The sequence below is a fragment of the Muntiacus reevesi genome, chromosome 5 (assembly GCF_963930625.1).
Source record: "Muntiacus reevesi chromosome 5, mMunRee1.1, whole genome shotgun sequence".
In the NCBI taxonomy this organism is placed as follows: Eukaryota; Metazoa; Chordata; class Mammalia; order Artiodactyla; family Cervidae; genus Muntiacus; species Muntiacus reevesi.
In genome coordinates this window covers 9,341,224-9,353,633 of record NC_089253.1, presented here as the reverse complement: position 1 = coordinate 9,353,633, position 12,410 = coordinate 9,341,224, and the positions used below count along the sequence as shown (strand labels likewise).

Below are 12,410 nucleotides of genomic sequence, written 5' to 3'. Positions count from 1 at the left end.
TTCTCTGGGTGTGGTGTTGAGTCCTGACTTCTAGTCTCTTCTTTGGTGACTAGAGTCAATCTTCCCTGATTGCTGAAATTCCTAGGGAGGGAATTTATGACAGTTCAGTTCCTTTTGGAGGACTGTCTTTAGGCAGACAAGTGGAGCTTGGAGAAGTCTGTTTTCCAAAGTGTCTTCACCTCAGAATTATTACTTCTCTGGTGGTCCAGTGGCTAAAACTCCAAGCCCCCAATGCCGGGGCCTGGGGTTCAATCCCTGTTTGGAGAATTAGATACCATATGCCCCAACTAGTTCGCAGACACCACGAAGACTGAAGGTCCTGCATGTCAAGACCAAGACTCAGTGCAGCCAAATAAATATATATTTATATATAAATGTTAAAAAATATACCAAAGCAACATATTGCAAGTGACATGTCTAACTCCTTCACCCCCTACTCTTCTCCTTGGTTATAAATCCCCACCTACCCTTGCTGTATTCCGAGTTGAGCCCTCTCTCTCTCCTACTTCGACAGTCTTGACATTTATCATGAGAGTACTGAATAAAGTTCCTGTTTTAACAAGCATCAGAATAATTTTTTAACATTAGCGACAATGACTATTAACTAATTTCTATTTATTAACTCTGATTCATTGGACAAACCTTTAAAACATCCCTCCAAGTTTTAACAAAACTCTTTAAAAATATTTTTGTTTTGTTATGGGTATCATGAATGCTGAAAGACATTTTCCTTCCATATGTATACTTTATCCAAATGAAAGGGACAGAGTAAAGGGACAAAGTAGGTGATTAAATAGCTAATCCCACTAGGGGAATGTAAGTAGGAAAAAATAAGGGAGACCCCACAAATTAATGATTACTCAGGAAAGCACATTTACTTAACCACAAAACCAAGCAAGCCTGCTTAGCAACAAAACCATGCACTAGAAGCACAATGCATGACCCAAAACAATAAAACAATGGTGGCGTGAGGTCGAAATCCTGCCCAGTGAGCTCAATAGGTTAATGACCCTTAGGACATATTCTGCACACATAAAAAACAACTCTGAACCTAGCTTGACCATGTAAGGACAAGAAAACTTCCCTGTCCGACCTGGAGGAGGAACTAATGGAAGCATGAGGTCTACTCAAGAAAAACAAAGAAGGTCTTTTCCTCCTCTCCTCTCTTCCTCTGACTATAAAAATGTAACCTACTAAGTAAGTACTCAGGGCACAGCACCCCCTCGCCCACCTGCTTGTAAACATCACAAACCTCCTTTTCTAACAAATCCTTTATTCATCACTTTGCCTCTCACTAAATTCTTCCTGTGCTGAGACATAAAGGACTGTGGTACTGAGCTCTTTGGAGCCCCCTGAAACGACACCATTGAGTTTCACAGTCGTTCAGCACTTTTTAAATTTTATGAGTAGAAGTTGATTCCCCCTTCCCAGCTCCCACTGATCCCAGATACAAAGAGCAATTTGGATTGGAATTGCTTTAGTTGATTACCCTTTTATTTGTAGGACTATATTTCACAAACATCCTTCTCAACAGATAAATGGGGTATGTTTGTCTCTGCCCATGAACATGTCAAACAAGGCACATCTTATTTCTCAGTGGAGACTCCATACTTACTAGTGTCATCTCTCTCTCACCAACTAATTGATTAGTAGTGCCTGGCACATTAGCAGTTCAATAAGTAAGTGCAAGTACTATACTAAATCCAAACTTTTTTTTTCAGCTTCCTTAATTTTTCTTGACTCTTCATAACAAAAATATCTAAATTCTGCCCTGCCTCTGCCTTACCTTTCTAATTCTCAAGAGTTCTCTCCTTGTCTCCAAAAGAAGTGACTTGCAATCTGCAGTATGTTAAGGCATCATGCAGAAGTTCAAGGACACTAGAATTTTATGGATGGGGCATTCTTCTACTGTTTATCTCACAGGTGATGTAATGAGACCTAGAACACACAAAAAAGTAGATACTATCCAATAGTGCTCAAGAAATGTTAGGTCCCTTCTTTTATCGTCATTTCTACAGATGAGGACAATATGGCCAGAAATGTAAGCGGTCACAGCTACGTTCCCAAAGAGGCAGATAAAAGGGAGCTGCCTTTTATTTCTTACACGAGGCTCACCAATGCACTTAGCACCTGTCAAGAGCCCAGACATAACACAAACATTTTTGTAAAACATCACAGTTTTTTTGACTTCTCCTATAATTTGTCAAAATCATGTCCAAAAAATAATTGTCCGTCATTTAAGTCTCTCAGTCTCATACACACTTGGAGGTGAACATTGCTTTTCAGGCCTTGGCATTGTTCAGGGCCGTTAACATTCTTTAAGAACTAAAAGAAGCCCTTTGGAATGTAATTCTAAGGAGCCTATAATTATAATTTTAGGGTATTCCTACTTAAGCCCTATCCAATATTGGCACTAACTGGACGAGAATAATCATTCCTTGCGATCAATATTCACTAGAATAAGTATTCATCAAGAAATCAGGACGGACTCAAGGGACGACGATTGGGTGGTGCCTTGAGATCCATCCTTGGCCACGGACACCCGGTGGAAGGCTACCTGGTTGGAAAACAAGATTTCCAAGAGGAGGGGCTTGGAGGAGGCGGGCCCGGACAACTAAGCGCGAGCACACGCCCCGGCGCATGCGCACCTGTTAGCGGGCACCTTCCATTCGCCTGGCAGGGGAGGCAGGCGCGAGGCTCTCTACAGTTTGAATTTCTGTTCTCAACGCAAGTGAGGTGGTGACCAGTTCCGCGCATAACGTGACAGCGTTACTCCTCGAGTTCAAGATGAAGAACACTCGGCACAGACGCCCGAACCGTGAGGCGACTTCTCGTCTGGTCCCCCCCGTCCCCCGGGACCCGAGTCGGCCCGTCCATTCCACAGACTTTCGAGTCCTCGCAGCGGGGTCGGGGGATCGAAGGATTGGGCCAATTGCGGCTGAACCGTCTCTGGAAGGAGGAAGGGGGTGAGGGGGTACCCCTTCTTCAGAGTTCCGCCTCTCCTTTTACAGGGCGGTCGCGGGGAAGGGGGACGTTGGAAATAACTGCCCTCGGAAGCCGACGGATCCCACACCCGCTCCGTGCAAACTGCCGGGAGGGCGGCGGGAAGAGGGCAAGACGGGAGCGGGGACAGGGAAGGACCCGGGAAGCCGCGCGGGAGGGCGCGCGCGCGCGCGCCCCTTTTTCAGCAGTGTGGCGGGGTCGCACGCACGCCCGCCTCGGCGGCTGGGCGCGGTTTGCGACAGTGGGGGGAGCGGCGGCGGTGGCGGCGGCGGCAGCTTTGCGGCAAGCTCCGGCCGGGCTTGCTTGACGGCGGTGTGGCGGAGGCCCCGCCCCCGGCGGCAGGAACCTGGAGGGAGGCGGAGGAATATGTCCGAGAGGGAAGTGTCGACAGTGCCGGCGGGAACAGACATGCCTGCGGCCAAGAAGCAGAAGCTGAGCAGCGACGAGAATAGCAACCCGGACCTTTCTGGAGACGAGAATGTGAGCGCAGCCCCCCGGGGCAGTCCGGACGGGACTTGGCCGTCAAAGTTTTCAATTCTTTTTAAACTGTGGGCGCGGGGGCGGGCGGGCGGCTGTGGTAAGGTGGGGTTGGGGGAGGGAGAGGTGTCACCGCTCTGCTGAGGAAAACGCGGGCGTGGAGGAGAAAATCGAACTCGTCTCTGAGGGGATTTTTTTGAGCTGGGGCGCCGAGAGCGAAAGGAAACTTCGCGAAGGAGAGTGTGGTTGCGGCCAGAGCTTGGTGGCGGAGGGTCGGAGGGGGTCTGCCCTGAGAGCATTTTGTGTGGAGGAGGAGAGTTTGGGCCTTTAGGGGGAAAGTGCGGATCTGAGATTCCATTAGTTTAAAAGGCAAGTTAGAGGTGTTTGTTTGGTTTTTTTTTTTTCCCCTAAGACAGTTGGAAGGAGGGGCCAGCGTGTGTTACGGACTTTTAAAAAAGGGATTTAGGGACCGTGTTCTCCTTAGACCCTTCCTGGCGGTCCAGGATGGGAAGAGTAGATCTCCGACGTCAGGGATTTCGGTGACTCTCTTAAAGGGGCTTTTGTGTTTGCTCCTGTCTCTGTGGAGAAGGGGTGCGCCTGACAGTCGACCTCACTTCTGGAGGGGGCGAGCTGCGAGAGTCGTCTTCAGAGTCAGAGGGGGAGCGACTCTTGAGGAAGGAATGAGGAGGGACAGTTAGTCTTCCGTCGGTTTTCACTGGGATAACGGGTACAACCTGGAAGACACTAGGCAACGGTGGTAAAGGTAGATGGCTTTAGGTGTAGGCTCGTGGTCTCGTATGTGTAAAGGTGCTCTGGAATCAGATTTTTTTTTAACTTTTTAAATAGTCATAACCCTAGTCCGTCCCAACAGTTGACCCCGCTGTGTTTAGGTGAGACGCCAGTGATAACCGAATTGACCTTAATTTTCTGTTTCATGTTTTAAGTTTATATCCAATAAGTTCAGGAAAAAATGTCTCGACGGTTCATTCGGAGATGATACCTTCCGAGGGAATGTGTTCTGAAGTATTATAGAAGGGTGGCGTAAGTTCTTTTTCTCAGTTTGCCTAGTTTTAAGAATAAATGGTGTATCTTAGACACCGACTGAAGCACATGTATGGCATGGATCAAGACCAAAATTTTCACTGAACAGATGGGAAAGAATTTTTTGCAGATAGAGGAAAGATATTTGGGGGGTTGTCAGTTTGTGGGATTTGGACTTCAATAATCTGAAAGGCTTTAGTAGGTGTTGATTGTTACTTTAAATCTTTTTATTTTCCTGTTTGTGCTTTCCAGTCTTATTATATATTAGGATCTAACACGTTCGACCCTCTTCACTTCAGCTGTTGAAATCTATTTCCACCTTCTCTTAAATTTCTCTTGGCAGATTAGATTAGTGACTAGGAGCACAACCTGGATCCAGGTGTTAGATTAAAATTCGCCACTCTACTGCTTTACCGGTTGCTTGATCTAGGTACTTTATCTAGTTTCCTTGGATTTTTATTTTTAAAATGGGGATGATAACGGTATTTACCTCATGGGATGTTTGTGAGGATTAAATTAGATAATGTAGGTAAAGTGCTGAACCAAATGCCCCGTTCATAAATACCATGCAAGTGTTATTTAATTATTACTCCTTATTTTGTTATCACATTATCTAGACTTGTGTTTCTGGTCCTTCCAGATATTTATCAGGCAGAAATGTAATGAAGATGTCAATACCCAATTTAGACTGAGGAAAATTTCAGGGAACTAAATAAATTGAAAGGTTATTTTGTTTTTACAGACCCTTAAGAGGAATGTATTCTTTGATGCATATTGAAACTATTCAGAGCTACATGGTTGGACTAAGCCTTTGTTTTGGTTCCTTCCTTTAGATGGCGACTTTTAACCTTTTCTCTGCCTTGGACACTTTAATGAATCCTGTGAAACTTCAGAGTAATATTTTCAAATGTATAAAATACAATATATAAGATTACAAACAAACTCAATGATAAAATTATAAGTAAGTTATAAAATTGTTTAAAACAAATTTCAGGTTTGTTTTAATAAAGTACTTCTTTATTACATTAACTAGACCTCACAATGACTGATAGTACTGATGGGTATAGATAGCTTTTGAGATCTGCAACAACTATAATGGAGTATAAAAATTCTTGATTTCCTTTGCTGAGAAGGTTACAGCTACACTAACATTAGCACGTATACTGCCTGTATTGTAATAGAAGGAAGTAATAGACTTTAGTTAAAAATGTGAAAACTAAGATGCAATCTTTGTTTATGAATTTATTCAACTGCGTAAGTTCACAGGCCCTCTGAATTCCATCCAGGGACCCAGATCTAGGACATAGGTTAAGAGAAGCAGTAAAGGAAGAGAGTAGAGAACTCTGTATAAAAATGAATTCAGAAAAAGCTAATAAGGGCAGTGGTTTAACTTTTGAGGGAGCCAGATAATGACAGGAAGGCAAAAGGCAAGTGGAGGAAAGAATGTGGTATTTGTAAACTGGAGTTACAGTAATCTCAGCAGTTGATATTGTTAAAGTGAATCAAAGAACTGATAGGACGTTAAACTTTTTAAAATTTAGATATAATTGACTAATAACATTATGTTATTAGTTTTAGGTGCACAACATAGTGATTCAGTATTTGCATTGCAGAATGATCAGCACAGTAAGTGTAGTTAATATCTGACCTATTTTAAGTTCATTGTGTATGTATCTGCCATTTTACTAACTTTTTCATATAAGTGCAGCATAATTGACCTCTGAAAGAATACTGATTGTTGCCTGGTAGTAAGATCAGAAGGCTGAATCTGAAGACTTGACTTTTGCTTAAGGAACCTGTGGCGAGATCAAGGGACAAATTACTATCCCCGTTTCCTTGTTGAGCAAATGAAGGTGGTAGTGCATGTCTGTTACACAGTACCATTCTATACTTTGAGGAGGAGTCAAGGTGGAAATCAGCTTGTGCACATACTAGATGCTCAGGAAAGGTTTGAATTTACAAATAAAATGAAAACACTGTGGGTGTATTGCATTTCCATTTGATTCTATCTTTATTTGCCTATTTGAGGAGATGGGTAAATTAAATGAATAAAAGGTGTGTATGTAAATTAAATGGTTAAAAGGGGTGTGTGTGTGTGTGTGTGTGTGTGTAATGTGCCCCAGTTATTTACTATGTTGTGTGTGGCTTCTTGATTAGCAGTTGAATTTTTAGCCAGAGTGGAAAGAAGCTGGTGAATAAATGTCTTAACCATTGTATTGTTTCATTTCTCAAGTGTTAAAAGATAATTTTCAGAAACATTTTATTTTACTCATGTAAGGGAACTGGTGCAGTTTAAGTCACACAGTACAGACTATACAGATGAAAGGAATGTAGAGATGAAATGGCAAATGGAGACAAAAACTTCTCTTCAGAATGAAGGGGAAGACATTTTGAACCTCTGCCTTTGGCTGTCCACAGTGTAAGAGATGTAAAATTGTTCAAAGGCAGTGAAGCAGACTAGAATCTGATAACATGGCAGAAGAGTGTGCGGTAGACATGAAGTTTTCCAGTGAAACACAAAATTGTTTTCTACACTAGATTTTAACTGTGTAAATTCAACTGAAAGGAAGAAATGGAGATTTAAAAGCAGTGATTTCAACCTAGGAACTGAACTCAATAAATATAGTTTTGTATTTTATGTATCTAAAAGCTAATTGTGTTTACATTAAGTTACAGTGTAGATATTGAGCACTACCGTGTGCCATCTATCCACTCCATTCCCTTTTTCCCGTTATAGTGTTAGAATAATTTGTGTACTTTTTGAAAGCATTTCATTTTAGTATGAACCGTTTGAAGTTTTGGAAGCCACCCCTAAGAACTACCATATAATACCTTACAGGTTTTAAGCAAATTAATGTGAATTTTTAATATACTTTTTATATTCTAGTGAATTTTTAACATTCTGTAATATCATAAAACTAACTTTAGGAAGCAATAATTTAAAAATAGCCCGTAGGGTGATGGTTTCTAGTCTGTGTTCTCATAGATGTTAGTGGCACTCCATGAAAAAAGCTTCCTCTGGAATGAATTTAGTAGCTACTGCCCTAAGGTGATACAGGTTTAAATAAATCTCTTTATTCCAAAGAACACTTTGGAATGTGTAATTGGAAGAGGTAGTGAAATCCTCTTCTGAGAATAGAGGACCATTCATATATCTTGTGGACAGGAGACAGGATATAAATTAGGTGAATTTTAAAGGTTTCTAGTCACTTCTACATTTGGAAAGATTTTACTTTATAGTGAGCTTCTGGAACTCTGAATCATGAGTATTTTAGAGCCATGAGTCAGATTTCACTGGTAAATAGCACATAATATGTAGAACCTAAAAAAGTTTCTAAATGGTTTAAGTGTTATAAATAAGCAGAGTTTGAATGATAACCAGGATTTTCATCTAAAATAGGAAGTACTAACACACTGGCCTCAAACAGCCACCCCTTGCCATACTCCAAACTGAGCAGCAAGCAGTCAGACTATGAGGACGTGTAGGTCAGTCAGATTGAGGAGTCAAATCTGGTTTTCAAATCCAGAAACTCTGGTTTTCAATCCCAGCGATCAACCAGCAAGACACCACCTTAGGCTCTCTAAGCAACATTTTCTTGTCTAACAGTACCTTGTATGAAGAGCAGTAAAGATGAAATGAGGCAGTATAATGTCATGGCTGGCACAAACCAGTGCCTTGTTATTTAAAGGCAGTATTATTACCATTAGCATCATCAGGATTCGTTTTTTTGTTTACATTTTTGCTGAAATAGCAAATATCCACAAATCCTAATGCATTTGCAGGAATACATTTTTTTTTCATTTCTTGCAGGATTTCTTAATTACTTCTTTTAGGCTGGTCAGCAGCTTTCCAGTTTGAAGTCATTTCTTAAATACAGTATTGCTGTTTCATATAGTTTTTTCTGATTTGCTGCTTATAGGATGATGCTGTCAGTATAGAAAGCGGTACCAACACAGAACGCCCCGATACACCTACAAATACGCCAAACGCACCTGGAAGGAAGAGTTGGGGGAAGGGAAAATGGAAATCAAAGAAATGCAAATATTCTTTCAAATGTGTAAATAGTCTCAAGGTATGTGGAGAAAGACACAATCTGGGGGCTGAATGCAGGGTTCCAGAATTGCAGGGTTCTCAATGGTAAACATTTTATGCTCAAGGTTCTCTGTCAAGTTAAAAATATTTTAAAATTATAATAATTGAAAGGCTTTGTTGTAGGGCAGACTACATAATTATAATCCGTTCCACATTTGTTTAGCTTTTTTTGTTTGTTTTAAATGGGTAGTACCTAGTATTAGTATTGCATCTGGTTTTTCTTTGTTATTTTTATTGATTTCCAGAAATGTTACTCTTCATATTTTGGTAAAACTTAAAAGCGTAAGCCATTTTCTGGTACCTGTTACTGAAAAGAACTGAATGTGACTCATTAACTTTGAGTTAACATAAACTGAAACAGATGTCTTACTTTATTCAGTCTTTAAAAATTTAACTCTTATTTGTAATTGTTTTCAAGAAAAGAGGTATAAATGAAAATTTGTTTTGCATAGTTAATATTTGGGAGAAATAATAGGTTGGAGTTATTTAGATTACTGTCTTTCTGAATAGTCTTTATTTTTAAAAAATGTTTACTGACATTTAAGTGTTTTATATATTCATTCATTTCCTGTTTTTTTAATTTGGGGATGTTTTTCCTATACTGAGCAAAAATATACATTATAGTGTCTTGTGCATATGTTAGATTCTTTTAAAATGTCTAAATATCCTTTAAAGTCTTTGAAAAGCATAAGAAGCTATGGCCATATGGAAATTATTTTCCTATCTAGGTAGCAAAATTCATTGCTCTGTGTGTCAAAGTATACTCTTTAAAGGAGAGAAATTAATCTCAGTGTTTTTGTGTGTGTGTTTTTCTTCTAAAGCAAAGTGTCTCTTTGTAGTTTCATGTTAATATTTAGGTATATTAACGTTTTTACATAGTATATTTGGAAAGTGGTTTGAACTGCATTATTTTGATTAAATATTTCCAAAGCCTAAAACTGTGGCTTTTTAAAGGATAAGAAATGAATGTTGTCAGACTTTAAAGTGCCTTAAAGTGAATATGAAAGTTACTGTTAAACATCAGGAAATTGCCAGTAAAATCCTAAGACTGAGAAATAACTTTATGAGCAGAACTGAATACTTTTAGCAGAGGGAACTCTGCTCCGTACTCTGTGGTGACCTAGATGGCAAAAGAGTTTGAAAAAGAAATGGGTGTGTGTGTGTCTCTTTGGTGTGCACCTGAAACTAGCACACCGTTGTTAGTCAGTCCTGTTCCAGTTAAAAACCAAGAAACTGCCTCCTTATAACCTCCTGATAACTGGAGGTACAGCCCGCTGCCTCCCTGGCCCCACTTTCAAGTGTTCTTGTTCCTTGTAAAACTTCTTAGGTGGTGGTTCTTTTAGGATCCAAATTCAAAGTAATTTAAAATTGTTTCTATAGAACTAATGGAAAGCAGTGATTTGAATGGAATCAATTTTCTTCACAAGGGAAGAATTCAACCAGAAAATGTTTGAGTACTGGAGAAACTGTATTAACTCTCAGTTTATTTGTTATTTCAGAAAAATAAATTGTGTCCTAAGAGATTAAATGCATTTGTCACAATTATCCATTATATTTTGATTCAGAAGCATGGCATTTGGGTTTAAGAAGATAGAGAGCATCTATTAAAGTGTTTTCATTGATGTATGCTTGTTACCTAACCTCTAAGTCTTTAATTGTTACATAGTATTATCATGCACCAGTATTTTAAAATGTGAAAACTGGACTAACGTATCTTTTAAACTGTCTTTAACGTATCTTTAAATGTTAAAGATACATTTAAATGTATCTTTAAATCTTTAAAAACTGTCAAAAGTCAGTTTATGTATGATGCATAAAATTGCAGCTTGCATTTTGGGGAAGGGAAGGTTTTTAATGGTAATGATCAGTTTACTACCTTTTTTGTTTTTAAAATATATTGATTTTTCTTATTTCTTGGTTATTTTATAGGAAGATCATAATCAACCATTGTTTGGAGTTCAGTTTAACTGGCACAGTAAAGAAGGAGATCCGTTAGTGTTTGCAACTGTAGGAAGCAACAGAGTGAGTGTTAAGGGGCTGTTTGGCATTTGGCTTATCAGTCTCTGGTATTAATGTAACACTGAAGTGCAATGATTTTGAAGTAAACTTTGTATAGCCGATTTGACACTGTCATTCCTTTATGTAAAAATAAAACATTCTAGAAATAGTCAAAAATTAAAACTAATATTCATGACTGAAAATACATTTTTTTCATATATACTCACAAAATCGTTCATGAAACAAGTCTCTGTTTATATTTTGTCTTCATAAAAATTGTTCTAAGTGGTTGAAAAAATGGACTTTTCTTTTTCCAAGTGACTGTAATAGTTGTTTGTCAACTTGGAGTAACAAGTCTGTGATTTCTTAGAAGTAATAAATGTAATTAGTTGCTCTCTATAAATGCAAAACATAAATCCAATGGATTTGTATAATAGTTACTGAAAATATTTTAATTCTTCACAGTAAACATTTGTTTTGAATTATTTTTAAGGAAGCCAGAGTATCTTGAACTGAGAGAATGCATGTAAAAAACCGTAGTGGACATGTTTTGATGTAAACTGTTATTAACTTTAGTTGAATCTGGGGCTGAAAAGGTGGATTGCAAAGACTTTATTTCCATTCACTTCTAAATGAACAGGAAAAAGGAAGATTCTTGATGCCTACCGGGGAGTCTCAGGAGTCTGTTAAATTAAAATCATTTAAGAAAAGTTGTCCTCCTAATAATAAGTCTTTTATTAACTCACCTTCTGGTTGTTCATTAATAATGTACTAGGAGTTATGAGGAATAATGGAGAAATAGATTGGTGTATTTGGAAAAAGAAAGATGGGGGAAATTAACTAACTGGTATGGGTTGACAGTAAAGTAACTTTCTTTAACTTTAGCCCAAGAGGGGAAGGGAAGGAAGTGAATCTGGGAGCTATTCTGTAACTTCTTATTTTAATTGAGTGAAATTAAATCTTATGCTTCTTTAGTAATTGTGCTAAGCTTGTTAGAGAAATAAGAGACCATGATTTTGAATGCACTGTTTCCTATATTTATGTTTTTAATGTTAGTATTCTGTTTTCAATCAAAACCAACCTGGGAGTTGTCAGCTGAGTATTTTCCAAATGTCAGCATATTTCCAGACTTGTATCTTTTTTTTTTTTATTTTCTGAAAGTTTGAAAATCTTACAAACATGCATGCATCTATTCTGAGCTAAATCCTTCCTATTTTCTGAAAAGTAAAATGTGGCCTTAAATAATTTCCTGGAAGTCTTCAAAGAAGTTTTTGTATATATATAATTTTATTATTTGGCTCTGCTGGGTGTTTGTTGCTGTCTGGGCTTTTCTCTAGTTACAGCGAGCATAGTTGAGGTACACAGTCTTCTTCCTGAGGTGGCTTCTCTTGTTTCGGAGCACAGGCTGGAACGTTGTGGCTTTGGTAGCTATGGCACGAGGGCTCAGGGTTGCGGCATCTGGGCCGTAGAGCACAGGCTTGCTTAGTTGCCCTGCATTCAGAGAAGATGCTTTTATTGGTTGTTAAAGTTCTAAAAATTTGAAACTCACTACTTAAGTTGATAACCTGGATAACAACTTTTTTTTTATGTTTAGCCAAATGTATGTTGTGATACATAGCTCAAAAACAATGATTCAGAGGGAACCTGATGCAGTTCAAAGAAAAAATTAAGGTTATTTTTTTCCAAAAATTGGGAATATAATCCATTAATTGATTTGAGTTCACTTTTAAGACATCACTATAAGCGTACTTCACTAACTTCACCATCATTATTATTAATTGTCATGTTGGTGTAATTA

At 38.8% G+C, this 12,410-nt stretch overlaps 1 protein-coding gene across 3 annotated transcripts in view; it reads left to right on the top strand.

The window, feature by feature from the left end:
* Nucleotides 1-2,986: 2,986 nt before the first annotated feature.
* The window catches only part of EED (embryonic ectoderm development), a 30,803-nt gene continuing 21,379 nt past the window's right edge, over nucleotides 2,987-12,410 (top strand). Inside the window, exons 1-3 of one of the 3 annotated variants that reach the window (XM_065936899.1) lie at nucleotides 2,987-3,483; nucleotides 8,442-8,594; nucleotides 10,544-10,636. In XM_065936899.1, the coding sequence (XP_065792971.1) occupies nucleotides 3,370-3,483; nucleotides 8,442-8,594; nucleotides 10,544-10,636 (360 nt within the window). In that variant the 5' untranslated portion in view covers nucleotides 2,987-3,369. The remainder of the gene's footprint in view (nucleotides 3,484-8,441; nucleotides 8,595-10,543; nucleotides 10,637-12,410) is intronic. The other 2 variants (XM_065936901.1, XM_065936900.1) reach the window with 2 other exon arrangements.